Source organism: Rhinoraja longicauda, chromosome 24 (genome assembly GCF_053455715.1).
Source record: "Rhinoraja longicauda isolate Sanriku21f chromosome 24, sRhiLon1.1, whole genome shotgun sequence".
Taxonomy (NCBI): domain Eukaryota; kingdom Metazoa; phylum Chordata; class Chondrichthyes; order Rajiformes; family Arhynchobatidae; genus Rhinoraja; species Rhinoraja longicauda.
In genome coordinates, this window is record NC_135976.1 from 26,229,586 (window position 1) to 26,247,262 (window position 17,677).

Sequence of the window (17,677 nt, forward strand, 5' to 3'; positions counted from 1 at the left end):
TCAGTGAATGGTGTGCATGGTTTTTAAACACTGGTAGATGTTTCACTTTCTAAATTTGATGCAAATGCTTGTTTCAGTCCCTGAAAAACATTGGATCCTTTGCAGAACATTATCAACATCTATTTTACCTGCAGGTGCCTCATTAGCAAGCTTCAAATTACCACCCTATCCTGGTTTGATATTTTAAAAAGCAGTGGATTAGTGGGGAGCACATCGGACATGAGAATTTCTGGGTATACTAGAGATGTACATGGATGACCCTTGCAGAAGTTGCATGTTTTGACAGCCTGAAATAAGATTGCCATAAATGATGTGGACTACTTTGTGTCTTGTGCTTTTGGTCAGAGATTTTGGGCCCTAGCTTGTCTAAGCAAAGCAGACTTTAACTTTACATAAGTAATAGAAAGGTTTCAAGGTCAATTAGGTCAATCCCTGTTGTTTTTTGAAGTGTAAGACTTGACTGTCAGTTCATTTGGAAGAGCTTCCAAATGTGGGAAATGTTTAAATTATTATACTTGAAAATTTTGTCTGTAGTTCCAAGGGAGTAGTGCCTTCTATAAATCTGAGCTGTATAATTTGAATCCTTCCCTCCCGCTGCCTTGTTCCAATTTAAATGTGGATTGTTTCAAGTAAAGGTTCAAAAACGTTAGTCAGCCAGCCAGCCAGAATAATTTTAAAGTTTGAGTTTGTATTGATTTGAACGATTTAAACTATACTTTGCTTAATGTATTGGCTGTGTGTTTCTCAGCAAAGAGTTAATCTCTTGAACTAAAACATCAACTGCAATACATTAAGGCAAATGCTTTAAATGTTTCAATGAATGGCCACATGCAGAGGTTTGAAACTATTGTATTGACTTCATGCTCTTTAATTGAAGTCTGCACAAAGGTTGTAATTGCAAAAGGTTTCTGATTTTGCTTCAGGATTTGGTAACAGCAGAGCCTTAAAATTCTTGCTCAGTTGTCACAAGGTAGAAGTGGGGAAACCAGTAGTCTTCAATATCTATTCAACTGCTGGAACTAAGTTGGAAGAAGGACAAATTTGCCCTCGATTTGTTTTTCTCCATGAATGTTTTGGTGTGTTCTTAGTTCATTCTACATTATCCTCTACATACCATGAAAAAGAAATCCAGTAAATCCACTTAAAGGTATTAAAATTGCTTATTCCCCCTACACCCCTGCAAAGTACAATTGCACCTGTATAGGATAACAATGGAAAGCTATAAATGGACAATCTGCTTGTACTGAGTTGTTTAACTTTCTGCCTTGAATTTTGCGAAATCTTCCTTTTGCCAAGTACCAGATTCCAAATTTATAACTAAATGTTCTTGCTGCCCTCTTATTCTGTTTTCTGTTCACAAAAATAACAATTGGTGGAATTTGTTTTTTCCGGCTAGTTTGCTAGTATTTCACTATTTTGTACATGCCTTCTGTGCATCAGGAGCTGGGAGGGTGTTGTAGGGTTTAGGGGGTTGTGGAGAGGTGGCAATGGTAACATGGGATGGGTGAGATGACTTAAAACCCCAATTAATAATATTTGAAGAGGGTCTGGTGTTGATTGAGACCTAGAATGGGAGACCCCATTTAATCTGTGCTGCTTCAAAGCAAGCCATAGAAACCTAAAGGTCACCAACGGCAGTAGATACAATTGGTCATCTGTGATCAAATTTTGCATATTTGTTTTACTGTGGAAAGTGTTGGATGTGGCAAACATTTTTAAAGTGTGATTTCATGATGGGAAGGCACTGGTTAGATGTTTGGATTGATGCGCTTGACCTTGGAAATTGCTTTGCATTACATGTGCCGCCGACAAGGCAGCATAGTTATCAATATGTTGGTAAAGACGGTTCCTTGTGGGGAGCTGATTGCCATGCCTAGTTACTGCTGAACTATGTAATTGATTCAAATTGTCCACGCATAATCATTTGTCTGTACTTGGCTAAAGTCTTGAAGACTTTTCTGGAAAAATCTTTTATCAAAGAATAGTGCAGTTAATATTGTTCATATGAATACATTAAGGATATTTTTAAATGTTTTATGTAATGAAGGCAAATGCTGGAAATACTCAGTGTAAAACAGCATCTACGGAAGGAAACAAATATTTTGGGGTGAAGACTGCAGAACTGGGAATGCTCTATAGAACATAAAACTATACAGAATGGTTACAGGTCCTTTGACTCGCTATGTCTGGACTGACCATGATGCCATTTGCCTACACTTTATGTATATCCCTGTCTATTTATGTACCTATCTAAACCCCCTCTATCACATCTGCTTCTTCCACTTCGCCTGGCAACATGTTCCAACCATTACCACTCCATTTTTATAATTTAATAAATTGCCTCATAAATCTCATTTTCAACTGGGCTTTAATATATAGCATATCTATCTACCCTATGCCCAGTCTACCTTTAGTTTGTATGAGATGATGTATGAGACCACATCTTGAACAACTGATACAGTAGATGAGGTTGGAGGAGGTACAAGTGAACCTCTGCCTAACCTGAAAGGACTGCTGGGGTCCTTGGACAGAGTCGAGGAAGGAGGTCCCTCCCCCACCCAAGTCGCACCAGCTTCTCGTTCTCATCTAGCAAACTGCTAACAATGGCCTGTTTCCTTTATCATTATTACTTTTTTGCATATCTTTCATTCATTTGTTCTATATCTCTCTACATCCCCATCTATATCTCTTGTTTCCTTTTCCCCGATTCAATCTGAAGAAGGGTCTTGACCCAAAACGTCACCCATTTCTCTCCAGAGATGCTGCCTGTCCTGAGTTACTCCAGCATTTTGTGTCTGTCTTTGGTTTAAACCAGCATCTACAGTTCCTTCCTGCACATGTAAGAGTGATGGGCCTGGCTATTACCAATGCAACACAGGTAAAGCACAATCATCATCTATCCATTTGACTTGGTCTTGCCCTTTCAGAGTTGCTCCTTTTTTCACCCTGTCCATTCTTACTGCCACACTGCAATTTTAAAACTACCATTTTTATTTCTTCCCCAGTTCTGGCAAATAAATTAAAACATTAACTCTTTTCGCCTCTCTTCTCCTCTCCCCTGCCACAGATCTGCCTGACCTGAGTATTTCCAGAGTGTTCTTTTTTTATTTGGGATCTATCACATCTGCAAATTGTTTCATTACCTTTTTTTAAAATTCCAATCCCACGTGTAGACCAGGACCTTCTGTAATATCCTTGACTTGAATTATTTCTATTTAATGCTAATGGGAATAATATGTGAAAGAAGATGGATAACTGAATCTTTTTTTGGCTCCTCTGAAGGAGTTCCTGGTTTTCACTCAGTGCCTGCTATAATAATTTGATTTGGAAGCTATTGGTGTCCAGAAATATTGTCAATCTGGTTGTAATGGAGTGTTGTCTAATTACAGGCAAAATTGGATGTGATTTCACTTTAAAATCGAACCCAGTATTACCATTGCTTAAATCTTTTTGCTGTTTTTCTATCATCTATCTGTTTAGGCGTTTGCCAAAGATAATTAAGTTCTCCCTTTCAGTTTCTTTGACATTGTCAAACCATTCGGTCCCAATAGGATGCAAATCGTATTGTTTAGCTCCATGTGAAAACATTTGTTCAGACCACTATGATTGTGATGGAGGAACAACCGAGGTTATCTCCCAACTTAAAGTAGTGAGTGAAAATTTTGGAATTGGAAAAGTTCTACTTTACAATGGAGTTGTCCTGTCATAGAGTGTGGGGAGAAAAAAAGATGGCCATGCTTGTTGGTACTTGGCTTGCAATCTTGAACTGTTACATAAAGCTGTCCGTCAAGGCTGCAGTGTTTGATGTATGCAGGATTCAGTATTGTGTTGCAGATCATCATGCAAGAAGACCATGAGCCTTTAATTCCAGGTATGCTGAGTTCTGTTAAATTAGTCTTGATCTGTTTAAACTCTATTTTCATTCACTTCCTAACAAGGGTAGGAAGGCAGAGGAAAATTAAAAACAAAATGCATTTTTTTCCTTTCGCCTTGGATTCTTACCTAGTAGGAAATGCTGTATTCTTGAATTTCCCTGTTGGTGACTACATCTGATTGTTTCAGTAGCTGCTCCTAACACCCTTCAAAGAAGCAGTACTTAGTTTGGTTGGAACATAGAGGGGGAAAAAAGGCATGTTGCCACTTGACATTGATATCCTATATCAGATGCATGTGCTATTTCTTCAATCGGGTGGATCAGTAACCCAGTACCAAGACCTCCTGTAAATTCAATCCTGTTAAAACTGTCATCCACAAATGACTCTGGAAATGACTATCTTTCTAAAGCTTTCTAAAGATCAGAAGTGCAGCTTCTTGAGACCCAAAAACACTGTTGCGTGCCATTTTGATTATGTTATAGTCTCTTGCATAAATAGCTTTAAATGTCTCTAGTGCAAAACTTATCTTGCAGGGAATTATTACTGGAGTTAGATTCTATAGAACGTCTGCTCATTTTCCTGGGCTAAATGTGTTAATTGCCCTCAAGATTGGGTTAATCATTTGAAACATGTTATTTAAAAGGGGAGCAATTGCATACAAAAAGTAAACTCATAATTGGCACATTCAGAACTAAACTAAACCCAAGTGTATATGGGAGACTGACCTATGAGGAATTTTGCAATATGTGTGTGATATGTTGAGCATGTGGGTGATGTTTTTTTTACACAGCAATCGGTTTCCCTCTTAACACCATGATGCAAGAGTGTTGGGGGAATCTGCCTTATGGCCCTGTCAAACCGGTTACCCTCATCAAATATGCTTATTTGTTTGAGTGTTAAATATTTGTAACATTTCGCCAGAGGATTAGTGGACCTGGTATATTTGTTAGCCCTCTTCAGTGCTGAAACTTGAGGGGAAAATGGGAACTTTGTATTTTATGCTTTGCTACTAATTACAAATTACTTCAGGTACTCAAGTTGGATTTTTATATTTTAAGTGATCTCTCATCTCATTTCCACGTTTGTATTTGTATTAAAGCAAATTATTTGAATGTTCACTTTTCTTGCCTCTCAATCTCCACAGACTAATTTCTTAGGTCTCCACTGTTTGGCTTTGGTGGGGATATCATAAGGTGAAAAAATCTAAAAAAGAGGTCAATCAAGCATCTTGCTAGCTTCATCTACAAACCGAAAAGTTAGACAAGCATTGTTAAAAAGCAGTCCGGGAGGTGGTGGGATGGGATGGGATGGGGGGGGGGGGGGGGTTGAGAGAATAACTGGTGTGGTAATTGTGATGGTGCCCCATGTAAAAAAAGGTCTCTTTAGAAAATGAAGCAACATTCCCAACTGTGTTTCATCAGTTGGATAACCAGGTTATCAAGATGAGACAACTGCAAAATTTGATTTTCCCTCCCAAGCTGCATTAGTTTTCAACACGCCATTGACCTTGGTGGCTCTGGGTTTGGGGCAATTGGTCAGCGTTCCTTCTGTTCAGAACCATCTGAACAAGAGTAGCATGTGAGAGATTTGGATGAAGGTAGAATAACATTTGATTGATTATCTGCATTTAGTTAAGATTGACTGCAGTTTAGTAATTATTGGTCATTGCAAATTTAAATCCAATTGGCAAAAAAATAAGTGGTGATTAGAGCAAGTAAAAACATCAATGTGGAGCATCACATTTCTGAGCCAGTTGGTGCCATGAAAGGAAACATGATTGGCATCAGCTGTGTACTTTCCACTTGCTTGTTAAAGAAAATATTCAGTCTCACAAATATGCAATGTCATATATATCTGACCTTATTCTATTGTACCACAATCATTTTAATATGTTAATTTTTAATTGGTTTGGCCTGTGATTGTATTTAAACCACCAGATCTAATTAATTACTTTTTGGTTTAGGAAGTGTTTTATCTGACATATACACCTGAAGATGTTGATGGAAATGTCCAACTTGAAACAGGAGATAAAGTTTCTTTCTCCATGGAAACCAATAAACAGTACGTATGGTCTCCTTCATTTCCTGAATCTGTATGTAATGAGACTCCTTGCTTGATAAATTCAAACTGCAGCCCTATATTCTGAAACTAATGTCTGATCAGATGGCATGTGCAATTTTCATAAACATGCTTGCTTCCACTTAAATAAAATTTTGCTGTTAAGCTGTATCGCTTTCCAATAGCATCTCAACAAAATTCACTCATAATTTGAAAGGCCAGCCATATAACGGCCTGAATGTTCAAAATGATTTTGTATAAACCTCCCTTGTGGACATAAAATACCTGTTTTCCATACCACACCACAACATTTGATCTTTCAAACTGGCTTTAATTTTAAGCACATAGTTTCTACCTATCAAGCATTAACACAAGTTTCTACTTATCAAGCATTAACACAACATCCTGGAGGTACACGGGAGGTAAAGCAACATATTTTCAAGACAAACAGATTTAGCACTGAAGGTTGAGTTGTCCTCAAATTAATAAGTGAGAATTATTTTGAGCTGTGGGTGAGGTAAAAGGAATAAAGGCGATATCTGTGGTAGGGTGAATACCAAGATTGGCCATATGACGCAAGCTGTTGTCCAAGATGGGGTAATAAATGATTGTTAATCATATCTGAACTACTTCAGATAAATTAGTTGTAATTCATGGTGTCATCTGGGAAATATTAGTTTTTACCTATTACGGACGTACTTTGTGCTCTCCATGCCCACCTCCCGCCATTACCCCTGCATATCCGTTATGTTCACTTTTACAGTTCTGATGAAAGATCAACAACCTGAAATATTAACTGTCTCTTTACACGAGCTGCCTGAACTGCTGTGCATATCTAGCATTATCTGTTCTCCTGTGTAAGAAGGAACTGCAATATGCTGGTTTACATCGAAGATAGACACAGGACACGTTTCGGGTTGAGACCCTTAAGACTGTTAAGGCTCATTCTGAAGAAGGGTCTCTACCCAAAACGTCACCCATTCCTTCTCTCCGGAGTTGCCACCAATCCCGCTGAGTTACTGCAGCATTTTGTGTCTAACTTATCTGTTCTCTTTTTGGATTTCGAGCTTGGAATACATTACCTTGGGTGGTAGTCGAGGCAGATACGATAGGTTCAAGAGGTGTTTGGATTGTGGAAGTGCAGGGATTAGAGGGATATGAATCGTGTAGAGGCAGGTGAGATCAGTTTAACTTGGCACCATGTTCAGCGCAAACTTTGAGCTTAGGTCATAGATTCTAGGAAAATCTAGTCATAGATTTTGACTGCCTACCCTACCAGTTATTCTCATGCTTCTATCAGTTCACCTCTCAACCTCCTTTACTGCCGGTAAAATGGCCACAGATTATCCATTCTCAAAATTAATATCCTCCAATCTAGACAGCATCCATTTGAATCTTTGCATTCTGCAAATGCAACTACGTCTTCCTATGGTGTGGCAACCAGAACTACATATAATACAAAGTTTGACTAAACCAGCCTTTTGTTAAATTGTATCCAAATGTCATTAAAAAAAAAAAAACTTGCTGAGATTAACTTTCATTTGCCACTGCTCTGCCCAACCATCCGTCTGATCTATCCTGCTGTAGCTTTAAACTACCACCCATTTTCCTGTCATCCATACCTCAAGTTCATGTCCAGGTTTTAATGTATATCACAAATACCAAAGATCCTAGCATCAGTCACTAGGATACACCACTATTTTCAAACTTCCAGTTGGATAACTATCCTACCACCACAAACCTCTGCCTCCTCCATGCTAATTCTGGATCCATTTGGTCAGCTTGTTTAACTTTCTGTACTTTACAAAATTCTATGTCGATAATATCTACAGCCCTACTTTCTTCAATCTCCTTTATTACAACCTCCCAAAAAAACCACAAAATTAATGAGGGATAATTTTTTCTTCCCAAAGCTATGCTGGCAGTTCTTAGTTTCTAGATTCTTCGTTTCTACATGAACCCTATTCCCCAGTAATTTCGCCAATTATTCCCTACCACTGACATAAGTGCTCACTGGCCTGTAATTATTGATTTATCCCTGCTGTACTTTCTGAATAAATGTGCAACATTATATCGAGTTGATTACCTCCTTGTCTAACAAAGATGCACAAATCTTTCAGGACCCCAGCAATCTCCTCTTGCATTTTCATAACATTCTGGGTTAGATCTCATTAGGCTCTGGGTTAGATGTCATCACCACTCTTGTGTGTTCAAAGACATCTTAAAACTTCATATTAACTTGCTCCAGTCTAGCTACCTATTCCTCCCGGAAGGGCACACCTTCCCAAAGTTGTAATTGATGAATATCTTGGAGGAATATTCATTTAGGACCTGCCTACATACCCTGGCGACACACATATTAGCCCCTTTGTCCCTAAGGAAACTTGCTCTTTCCTGAGATGCCCTCTTGCTCATCATTTGACAATTGGATTTAATGTAACCATTTCATTAGTCAGATATTTATAATTCCCCCCTGATAAATGCTGGTACTTTTGCAGAATTTGCATTCTAGTTAACAAACTGAACATGATGCTTGTGTAGGCAGTTTCATTTGATGCAAGAAGTAGCTTCTTCATGTGAACTACCTTGTATGTGTTGTCCAAGCTATCCAAAATTTCTAGCCTACTCTGCTTATTTGCACTTGGCAACATGCAACCCCTTCCACTTCTCCCCAGCCCCCATCACCAATGCCAACAAATGACAGATGACGTTACAGACCAGTAAGACCAGATCAGGGAATTTGTGTTGTCCCAGTGCTGCTAGAGCCATATGTCTGACTCAGCTAGCATGCCGAGTATATTTTTACTTGTAAGCCTTTATAACTAAATTACAACAATATTATTACTCACTGACTCCCCACCCGACCCCAAACATATTGGTAGTCACTGGGTTAGACTGCTTCACACCAAGTGGTCAGGAACCGCTGAAGAACTTTGGCGTGTGCTCTGCATGCCTTTATCTCATCTGCAGAAAATCATTGAGGTAACTTTGTTGGAATGCTTATCTGAGTTTTTTTGTGATGTTTTAACTGCATTCTGAGAAACATATGGTAATTTTAATATACCTTGAGTGCATAAATATAATTCAACAAGTACAAATACGATTTTATGAAATTTTCACTTCTCATGGTAGACTGTTTCTTATTTGCTATGTGGCGGACTTGACGTGCTGGCTAAACCAGTATCTGTCCAGATGTTTATTCACAAAATGCTGGAGTAACTCAGCAGGTCAGGCAGCATCTCAGGAGAGAAGGAATGGGTGACGTTTCGGGTCGAGACCCTTCTTCAGACCTGTCTGTCCAGATGTGTTTTGTTGGCTCAGCTATTACCTATTGAAGTGCCAGGAAACTCAGCTTTTACTGTATTTTAATTGGCATTTGTGCAGGTTAATCGTGGATATGTTTATTGTACATGAAGTAATTTTTAGGTTAATTATATATGAATGTGTGAGGCAAAGCAGAAATAGGCCATTCAGTTTCTCGCCAAATCTAATTGTTCAAATTAATTAAATGAGTTCTCTAATTACAAAATCTTGTCTTTTTCAGTACTGGTGCTGTAAACGCTCACAATATTGTACTGGTGAAGAAGAAACAGGGCCGATGTCAAGGTGTAGTTTGTGCCATGAAGGTACGTTTCCTATTTAGAGACTTGTTATCATGGAAGGGATTGATAATGGTGATGGATGGAAAGCTGGTAAATTTCTTTTCGCAGAAAGATAGCAGATTTGTTTGTAAAGCCGAAAAGTACAGGGACAAAATAGTGAAGAAATTTGAACATTCAAGGGCAGTTGAACCTTAAACAAAATCTGCCAAAAAAAAATTGGATTGGTTTAATATTCTTACTGTTTTATATAGTGCATCTTTTGTGTCAGTCCTGAATATGACAGCTCTAAGTTTTGGTTATAAGAAATAGGAATGGAATATTTTGCATGCTGAAGCCTGTTCTCCCATTCATTTAGATAATGTTTGATCCTGTACCTTGAGTCCCATGTTTTCTTTTTGCCCAGTCTCAATACTGGGAGTCCCTGAGTTTAGGAGGTGGAGGAACAAATACAGAAAATATTTAGCATGTTTCTTTAATATCGTTAGATTTTTCTGTTTCCTTGTAATCACACTTCTTGGTTTGGCTAGATAAAATGTCATATTCCCGCTGTAATCTACTGGTATGTTATGGTGTTAAATAACAATATGAATATTTAATTATCATTTACTTGATTCATCCGTGATTTAGATTTTCAGAGGTAAATGAAGAATTGTGTAAGAAGGAGCTGCAGATGCTGGTTTAAATTAAGATGAATTGTTGGGTTGTGGGAAAAGGAAGCAGGAGTGGCTTGTTTTGCACCTCAAGCCTCTGACCATTGAATTGGATCATTGCTTATCAGAGCGACAATCCATGGGTCATGCTCAGTTGCCTTGTCCCCTGATTTTCTGAAAGTACCTCTGATTTTCAGAATTTGATTGAAGGTGCCTTTTTTAATTAAAAAAAATCATCCTTTATTTTGTTGGCAGTAGTTTCTTTGGATTTTAGGACAATGAAGGTTTGTAAATTTGATATCAGAAAACTATCTTTTAACTCATCCCAATCTTGTTGCTGTGGACTTCAAAAGAGGAAACATAGTGGCGTGTTTCAAAAGGGTCAACCAAATATGTACCTTAATGTGGTTTGAGTACTTTTCTGAATTGCGTCCAATATTTAGAACATACAGCATGGAAATTGGGCTGTTCGGCCCAGCTCGTCCATGCTGGCCAAGTTGGGCCGAAGGGCCCGTTGACATTTTGTTTGACGAAGTTAGTCACAAGTTTTGCTCGTATCCTTCTAAACCTTTCCTATCATGTACCTGTCCAAATGTCCTTCAAGTTTCAATACAGCAGGGAAATGATTGTACCATTGCAAGTGTACATTTGTTGTGGAAATTGTTGCATATTTTAACCCAAAAAACACAACCAAAATTTTATCAGAAAAAAATGTAAGTTTAATCCATGAGGATTGTATGCATGGATGTAATTTAAGGATATTGTGTCAATGCGAATTCTTTACTGAAATTTACAGGAAGCATTTGGATTCATTGAAAGAGGTGACCTTGTGAAAGAGATCTTCTTCCATTATAGCGAATTCAAAGGAAATTTGGACACATTGCAGCCTGGTGATGATGTGGAATTTACGATCAAAGAAAGAAATGTAAGCATTGTTGAAGGATAACTAATGTGGGCATATTTAAGGTGTGGGCGTACGGGTACAAAGCTAAAGCAACTGCTGAGGACAGCTTTACACGTGGGGGCGATGGTGAAACATCAACAGTAGTTGGGGCTGGAGTTAGACCCAGACTCTGAGGTGGAGAGAGGATGAGGGCTCGGATCAGAGGATGGAGTGGCGAGGAGAAGTCTCATGGTTAGCATGGGGATGTGAAGGGGCAGCAGGACCCAGCAGTCAGTGTTGTCACGGGTTTGAAGGCATCTAGCGGAGCGATAGGTGCCAGGAGGGTCAATCAAGAGGAAGCTATTGGAGCTGTTGCCGGCCTGGAACAGGCCCAGACTGCTGTCAAATCAGGCCGCATCGATGACCCGGGCCTGCCAGTGGCTGGGGATGCAGTGAGGATCGGCACAGACAGTGGCCCTGGTTTTAAGATACTGGTTCTGGAAACTAATTGGTAAAGTGCAAGACAAATTAAATTAACTGAGTGCTTGCCTAGCGTTTTACGAATGCTGCACCTACCAGGATTTAATACACACGTTATCCTTTATAAGAAACAATACTATTTTGGCTTTTCTTTGTCCTGCACTCAAACCTGTTCTGCCATACAGTACAATCACGACCCATTATCTCATATTCCTGTTTTTTTTTTAAAGACTCCTTTGTTGTCCAGAAAGCTCCATCCCTTAAATATATTCAGTTACTTAAACTCCAGTGTTATCTGATAGGGAAATCCATAACTTCAACATCCAAATGAGAAAATTTCTTCTAAAGGAACACTGACATGTATGGACAAAGATGAAATGTACAAAGCCATATGTCGATCGTATGCACAGGCAGAAGCTGATGAGACCTATTTTTACAAAAATTTTGCAAAGAACATGTTAAATTTAAATGGGCGGCATTTTTTCTCCCTTAAAGCTTTGGCCTATGGTTATGTAATCCATGAGGATTAGGAATCTGTTTTTGGGAATAGTGACATCTAGTGTGAGGATGAAAAGTGTCATCCTTTAGGCATACTGTGGATGTTCATTTTATTTGAGTATGAATTCCAGACTTTAAAAAATACTGGAAATATATATGTGCAACTTGTGGCTGATTTTCTCAAATCTACATTTATACACGTCACGTTGAACTATATATATATATATATATATATATAAACATAGCACAAAAAGTAAAGACATTTGTGTTTGGTAGATTATTTCTTTGTTGTAACAATGCTTCTTGGCAATAAATCTTATACCGTTGGAAAGCCTGTTTATTTCCCTTTTAAATGGTGCCACATTTGTAAGGAACATGCATTTGTGGGATGAGCAGCAGAGCTGAGTATGTGGGTTGCGCCCATGAAAAATCTGCCAAATCTCTGCCAATGCCAAACAGCTTATTCTGCCATTGACTCTTGTTCGGTGTTGTTTGGTGGATTGGATGATTGAAGTCTGAAGAAACAAGACATATTGGCAATTTAACAATTTATTCATTTAATAAACAGGAGCCTCAGTAGCGTGTGGAAGAACCATACACAGCCACAACAGCCTGGCACCTCCTCCTCATGCTGGTCACACACTGTTGTGGGATGGCATCCCATTCTTCAACCAGCATTTGTCGCAAGTCAGCCAACGTGGTTGTGTTGGTCTCTGGCACGAACAGCACGCCCAAGCTGATCCCACAAGTGTTCAATGGGGTTGAGGTCAGGACTGCTGGCAGGCCATTCCATTCTCTCCACTCCGAAATTCTGGAGGTAGTCTCTGAGAAACCCTGCTCTGTGGGGGCGAGCATTGTCATCTTGGAGGATAGAGTTCGGTCCCAGACTGTGGAGATATGGGATTGCCATTGGTTGCAGAATCTCATCTCGATATCTCTCTGCATTGAGATTGCCTCCAATGATGACAAGCCTCGTTTTTCCAGTGAGGGAGATGCCGCCCCACACCATCACACTGCCTCCACCAAAAGATGTTACTCTATCGGTGCAGCAATCAGCAGAGCGTTCTCCGCGTCTTCTCCACACTTTGACCCTATGATCCAACTGCCGTAGGCAGAATCTGGACTCATCGCGGAACATAACGTTCCTCCACATGTTCAGGTTCCAGTGCACGTGTTGCCGACACCAGCGCAAACGGGCCTGACGGTGAAGGGCAGTCATGGCAGGCCTCCTGGCAGCCCTATGAGACCGGAGATCGGCTGCGTGCAGTCTGTTCCGAATTGTCTGGGCAGAGAGCCGTCGGCCATATCGTCCTGCAAACCTTGACTGCAAATCTGTAGAAGACAGCCTACGGTTCCTAAGTGCTGACAGGGTGAGGAAACGGTCTTCTTCGGGTGTCATCTTCTTGGGACGCCCACTTCGTGGCCTGTCTCTGACATCCCCCGTTATATGGAACTTGGCCTTCACTTTGGAGATGGTACTAGGGCTCACTCCAAATAATGCCGCAACTTGGTTTTGCGGAACACCAGCTTGAAGTTGCCCTATCGCGATCAGTCAAACGTGGCATGCCGATTCTTGGAGCAGACACCTACTGACCACTGTAGCAGGGCCCATGCTCACAGATGCTGCCAATCAGGTGCCAATCAGGCACCTGATTGTCAGCACCTGGGGGTACCAGAAGCTCAAAACAAGTCAATAGCAAGTCAACAGCAGAATAAGCTGTTTGGCATTGGCAGAGAAGATTTGGCAAATTTTTCATGGGCGCAACCCATATACTCAGCTCTGCTGCTCATCCCACAAATGCATGTTCCTTACAAATGTGGCACCATTTAAAAGGGAAATAAACAGGCTTTCCAACGGTATAAGATTTATTGCCAAGAAGCATTGTTACAACAAAGAAATAATCTACCAAACACAAATTTCCTTACTTTTTGTGCTATGTTTATATATAGCTGAGGTTTTCAATTACAATCTAAGCCTATGCTTAACAAAAAGATACAAAGTATGGAGTAGCTCAGCGGATCAAGAAGCTTCCAGGGAGTACACATGGATAGGTGACGTTTTGGATATACCTCGGCCTGCTGGACCTCATTTCCCTTAGGTAGCTTACATTGGTATGAACATTGAATTCTCCAACCCTTTTTGTCCCTCTTCCCTGTGAACCAGCCGGATGCACACCCATTTCTCCCCCTGTCCCATTCTACCTATATCCCTTCCTCTAGCTTCACAATTTACATTGCTTGTCTCCTTACAGCCTTGTCTTTTCATTTCTGGTCTTTATCCACCCATCTGCCAATAAAATTCCCCCTCACCTGTATCCACATCACTTGTCCCACCCCCCATCTCTTTTCAATCTTTTGAATTTTGTGTTAAGATGGGTCCCGACCCAAAACATTGCCTTTTCATGTATTCCAGAGACGCTGATTTACATTTTGTCTTTTGTGGGGAATGATTGGGGTAGTGTTCCATTTTTAAGGCTCGGGTGACGTGACCAATCTGTGTATTCAAGATTTGTTAACTGAATCTGCCAAATTGAGATGTTAAATGGCAGAATCCTTGGATTATAATTTTGGCTACATTCATGACTTCCCTTTATAATACATTTTGTTTCCTTCTGAAATAAGGTGAGAGCAGTACATCTGCTGCCCTACCTGAAATGATGCTTCCATTAACTGCGAGCAAGTAAAATGATTTGGTATTGTTATAACAATGGCACAACATTTTAATCTGCCATAATATGCAACTGCAGGCAGATGTGATGTGACTGAATGTGTACTTAATCTCAGAACTATGAGGATTCCATATTGTAAAATCATAAAAGATTCCTTTACATCAGGTTTCTTACTGTTACAGCCATCTTAATGGGGTAGGATGTTTTATGATTCTAAGATGTGCAATTCTTTAGTAAATATCTAGGAAGCTAATCCTAACTCTTGGTTGTTAGAAAATTTTCAAAACTATTTTGCTCATTTTGTACATGCCCAGATTTAAAACATATTCAGAAAAAAAATTTAAATGCTCAAAATAAATTTTTGAAATAACCTTAGTGAAAACACAATGGTCTGATTTTTGTTTTTTTCTAGGGAAAAGAGGTTGCCACTGAAGTGAAACTGTTACCCCAAGGAACTGTTATATTTGAGGATGTTAGTATTGAACAGTTTGATGGAACTGTCACAAAAGTTATTCCAAAAGTAACCAGTAAAACCCAGGTAAATGTAGTACAAGTTGCTCTTTTTTAGAAGATACAAGTTCTTAAGTGCAGGATTGAATCGCGGTAACAAGTGTTCTCTGGAAAATATTATGTCCAATAATTCTATCACCATTTTTTGTAACTCTTCAAAATATTAGTAAATGGGCAAACAATTTTATGTTTAAACATTCTAACAAAAATTGGCATTAACTGTTGCTTCAGAGGCTGTGAGAAGAATCTCAAATCAAAAATACAAATGGGAAAAACAGGAACCAAAAAGAACACATCATTTTAAGTACAAGTGCATAATGCCCAAATGCAAGGCATAGAACACATAGAACAAGTCGTAGTACAGCACAGAAACAGGTCCTTCAATCCACAATATCTGTGCCAAACATGATGCCAAATTTAATCCCGTCTGCCTGCATGTGATCCACATCCCTGCATATTCATGTACCTGTCTAAATGTCTCTTAAACAACACTTTTGTATCTGCTTTTACCAATACCCTTTGCAGTGTGTTCCAGGCACCTGCCCCTATTTTTTAAAAGAATAAACGTCCACATACATTTATGACTGAGAAATAGAATTCATTGTGAATTAATGTCACGTTATAGGAGTAGAATTAGGCCATTCGGCCCATCCTGTCCTTTCTGTCATTCAATCATGGCTGATTTCTGCCTCCTAATCCCATTTTCCTGCCTTCTCCCCATAACCAGTGACACCATTCTAAACAAGAAATGTCTAATGTTAGTGATAGCAGTGAGAGGCATGGGTTACAATAAAGCATTTTCACTAGACTCTTGTGATTTCTATGCTAAATACCATTAGTGGTTTGACCTTTATGGTTTGTCTGCTAATGTGACAGTAAATGTCAACATTTTTGAAAATTCACAAAACCAGTTCAAGCAAATGAATAATAAAACCACTATATTCCATTACATGCAGTCCTTTTACAGTTTATTAATCCATAAACAATACCAGCCACCGTGATAAGATTCTTCCCTGCAAAAATGTTTCTGAAAAAATTACAAAATGTATTTATTTTTAATTTGGGTTTACTGTTTCAGCAATATTTTTCCGAATTATTAATCTTTGCATGCTATTACTTTACCTACTGTAATAGTTGTCACTTTTTTTTAGACTGATCCTTTGCCAGGACGTATCAAAGTAAACTTCACCATTTCCAAAGAACTTCCCTTTGGAGATAAGGACACCAGATCTAAAGTTACTTTATTAGAAGGTGACCATGTCAGGTTTAATATCTCTACTGATCGACGTGACAAATTAGAACGTGCTACAAACATTGAAATCCTGACTGATTCTTTTGAGTTAACTGCCGAATCCAGAGAACTGGTAGGTTTTTATACTTTAAACCACTCTTCGTAATCTATCCAATATACTGTTAGGATACTACTAGATATTAGTGACTTTAACAGCCACTATGGTATTATAAGGGGAAACAAAGTAGCAGATGGTGAGGTTAACAGTTGGGAGCACGAGTTAAGATCACCATTTAGATTTTCTACTGTGTCTAAAGACTCTGCTAAGGAAAGTTAAATATCAATGGAGATACTTCCACATTAAAATTTCCAAAGTTGTGTATTCTCCTTCCCTGAAGAGTTACAGGTTCTCTTGTTTCTATAGGGTGTGATTGCAGCTATGAGAGATGGATTTGGTTTCATTAAATGTGTAGATCGCGATGCTCGAATGTTCTTCCACTTTAGTGAGATCATGGATAGTCTGCAGCTCCACATCTCGGATGAGGTTGAATTCACAGTTGTCCCCGTAAGTGCTTTAATTATTGAGTGCTTTTATTAAAATCTAAATACAGATGTGTTCAACCTAATAATGGATCAGTACCCTTGGCTTCAGATCCTGGCTTGTTACTCGCTCTGTATAAATGACGTTGTCTCTATTTCACGTCTGAAGTTAGCTTGATGACATTATAAGCAAACTGCCTGTATATTATAACATTCCAAATTGGTAATTAATGTATAGTACTGTAATTTTAGTTCCAATTGGAGGAATACTAGGTCTGGTAAATATAAAATGCTACTTAAGAAAGGAACGGTATCTCATGGAACATATATCATCAAGTCCTTTACAAAGGAAGAAAACTGGGATGGGGGAAATGGGGGGAAAATAATTGAGTAAATGAAAGTTTGAAATCTCTAATGCCGAGTTATTAGAGGCAGACTGAGTTTTGTGTAGGAGTAATGTCTGCTTGCCCGCTACATTTACAACGTGTGTTAATCACCCATTGTTTTAAACTCAGTGCCAGATTTTGTTTTTGATACAAATATAAGAATTTTCAAAAAGTCTCACTGGCCTATTCTTGCATGCACACCAAGGTGTATTTAAAAATGTGAAATTTTGTGATCTTGCATTGTGTGCTTAATACACACTTATTTTCTCTTGTTCTATGGGAAGATGAACTCTTA

The 17,677-nt window shown here is 39.0% G+C and overlaps 1 protein-coding gene across 3 annotated transcripts in view; it reads left to right on the plus strand.

Annotated features, from left to right (window-relative positions):
• csde1 (cold shock domain containing E1, RNA-binding) overlaps nucleotides 1-17,677 on the plus strand; it is an 84,302-nt gene that overhangs the window by 35,732 nt on the left and 30,893 nt on the right. For 2 of the 3 annotated variants that reach the window (XM_078420855.1, XM_078420856.1), the window contains 6 exons: nucleotides 5,839-5,936; nucleotides 9,478-9,559; nucleotides 10,982-11,110; nucleotides 15,128-15,253; nucleotides 16,377-16,589; nucleotides 16,881-17,021. In XM_078420855.1, the coding sequence (XP_078276981.1) occupies nucleotides 5,839-5,936; nucleotides 9,478-9,559; nucleotides 10,982-11,110; nucleotides 15,128-15,253; nucleotides 16,377-16,589; nucleotides 16,881-17,021 (789 nt within the window). The remainder of the gene's footprint in view (nucleotides 1-5,838; nucleotides 5,937-9,477; nucleotides 9,560-10,981; nucleotides 11,111-15,127; nucleotides 15,254-16,376; nucleotides 16,590-16,880; nucleotides 17,022-17,677) is intronic. The other variant, XM_078420857.1, reaches the window with a different exon arrangement.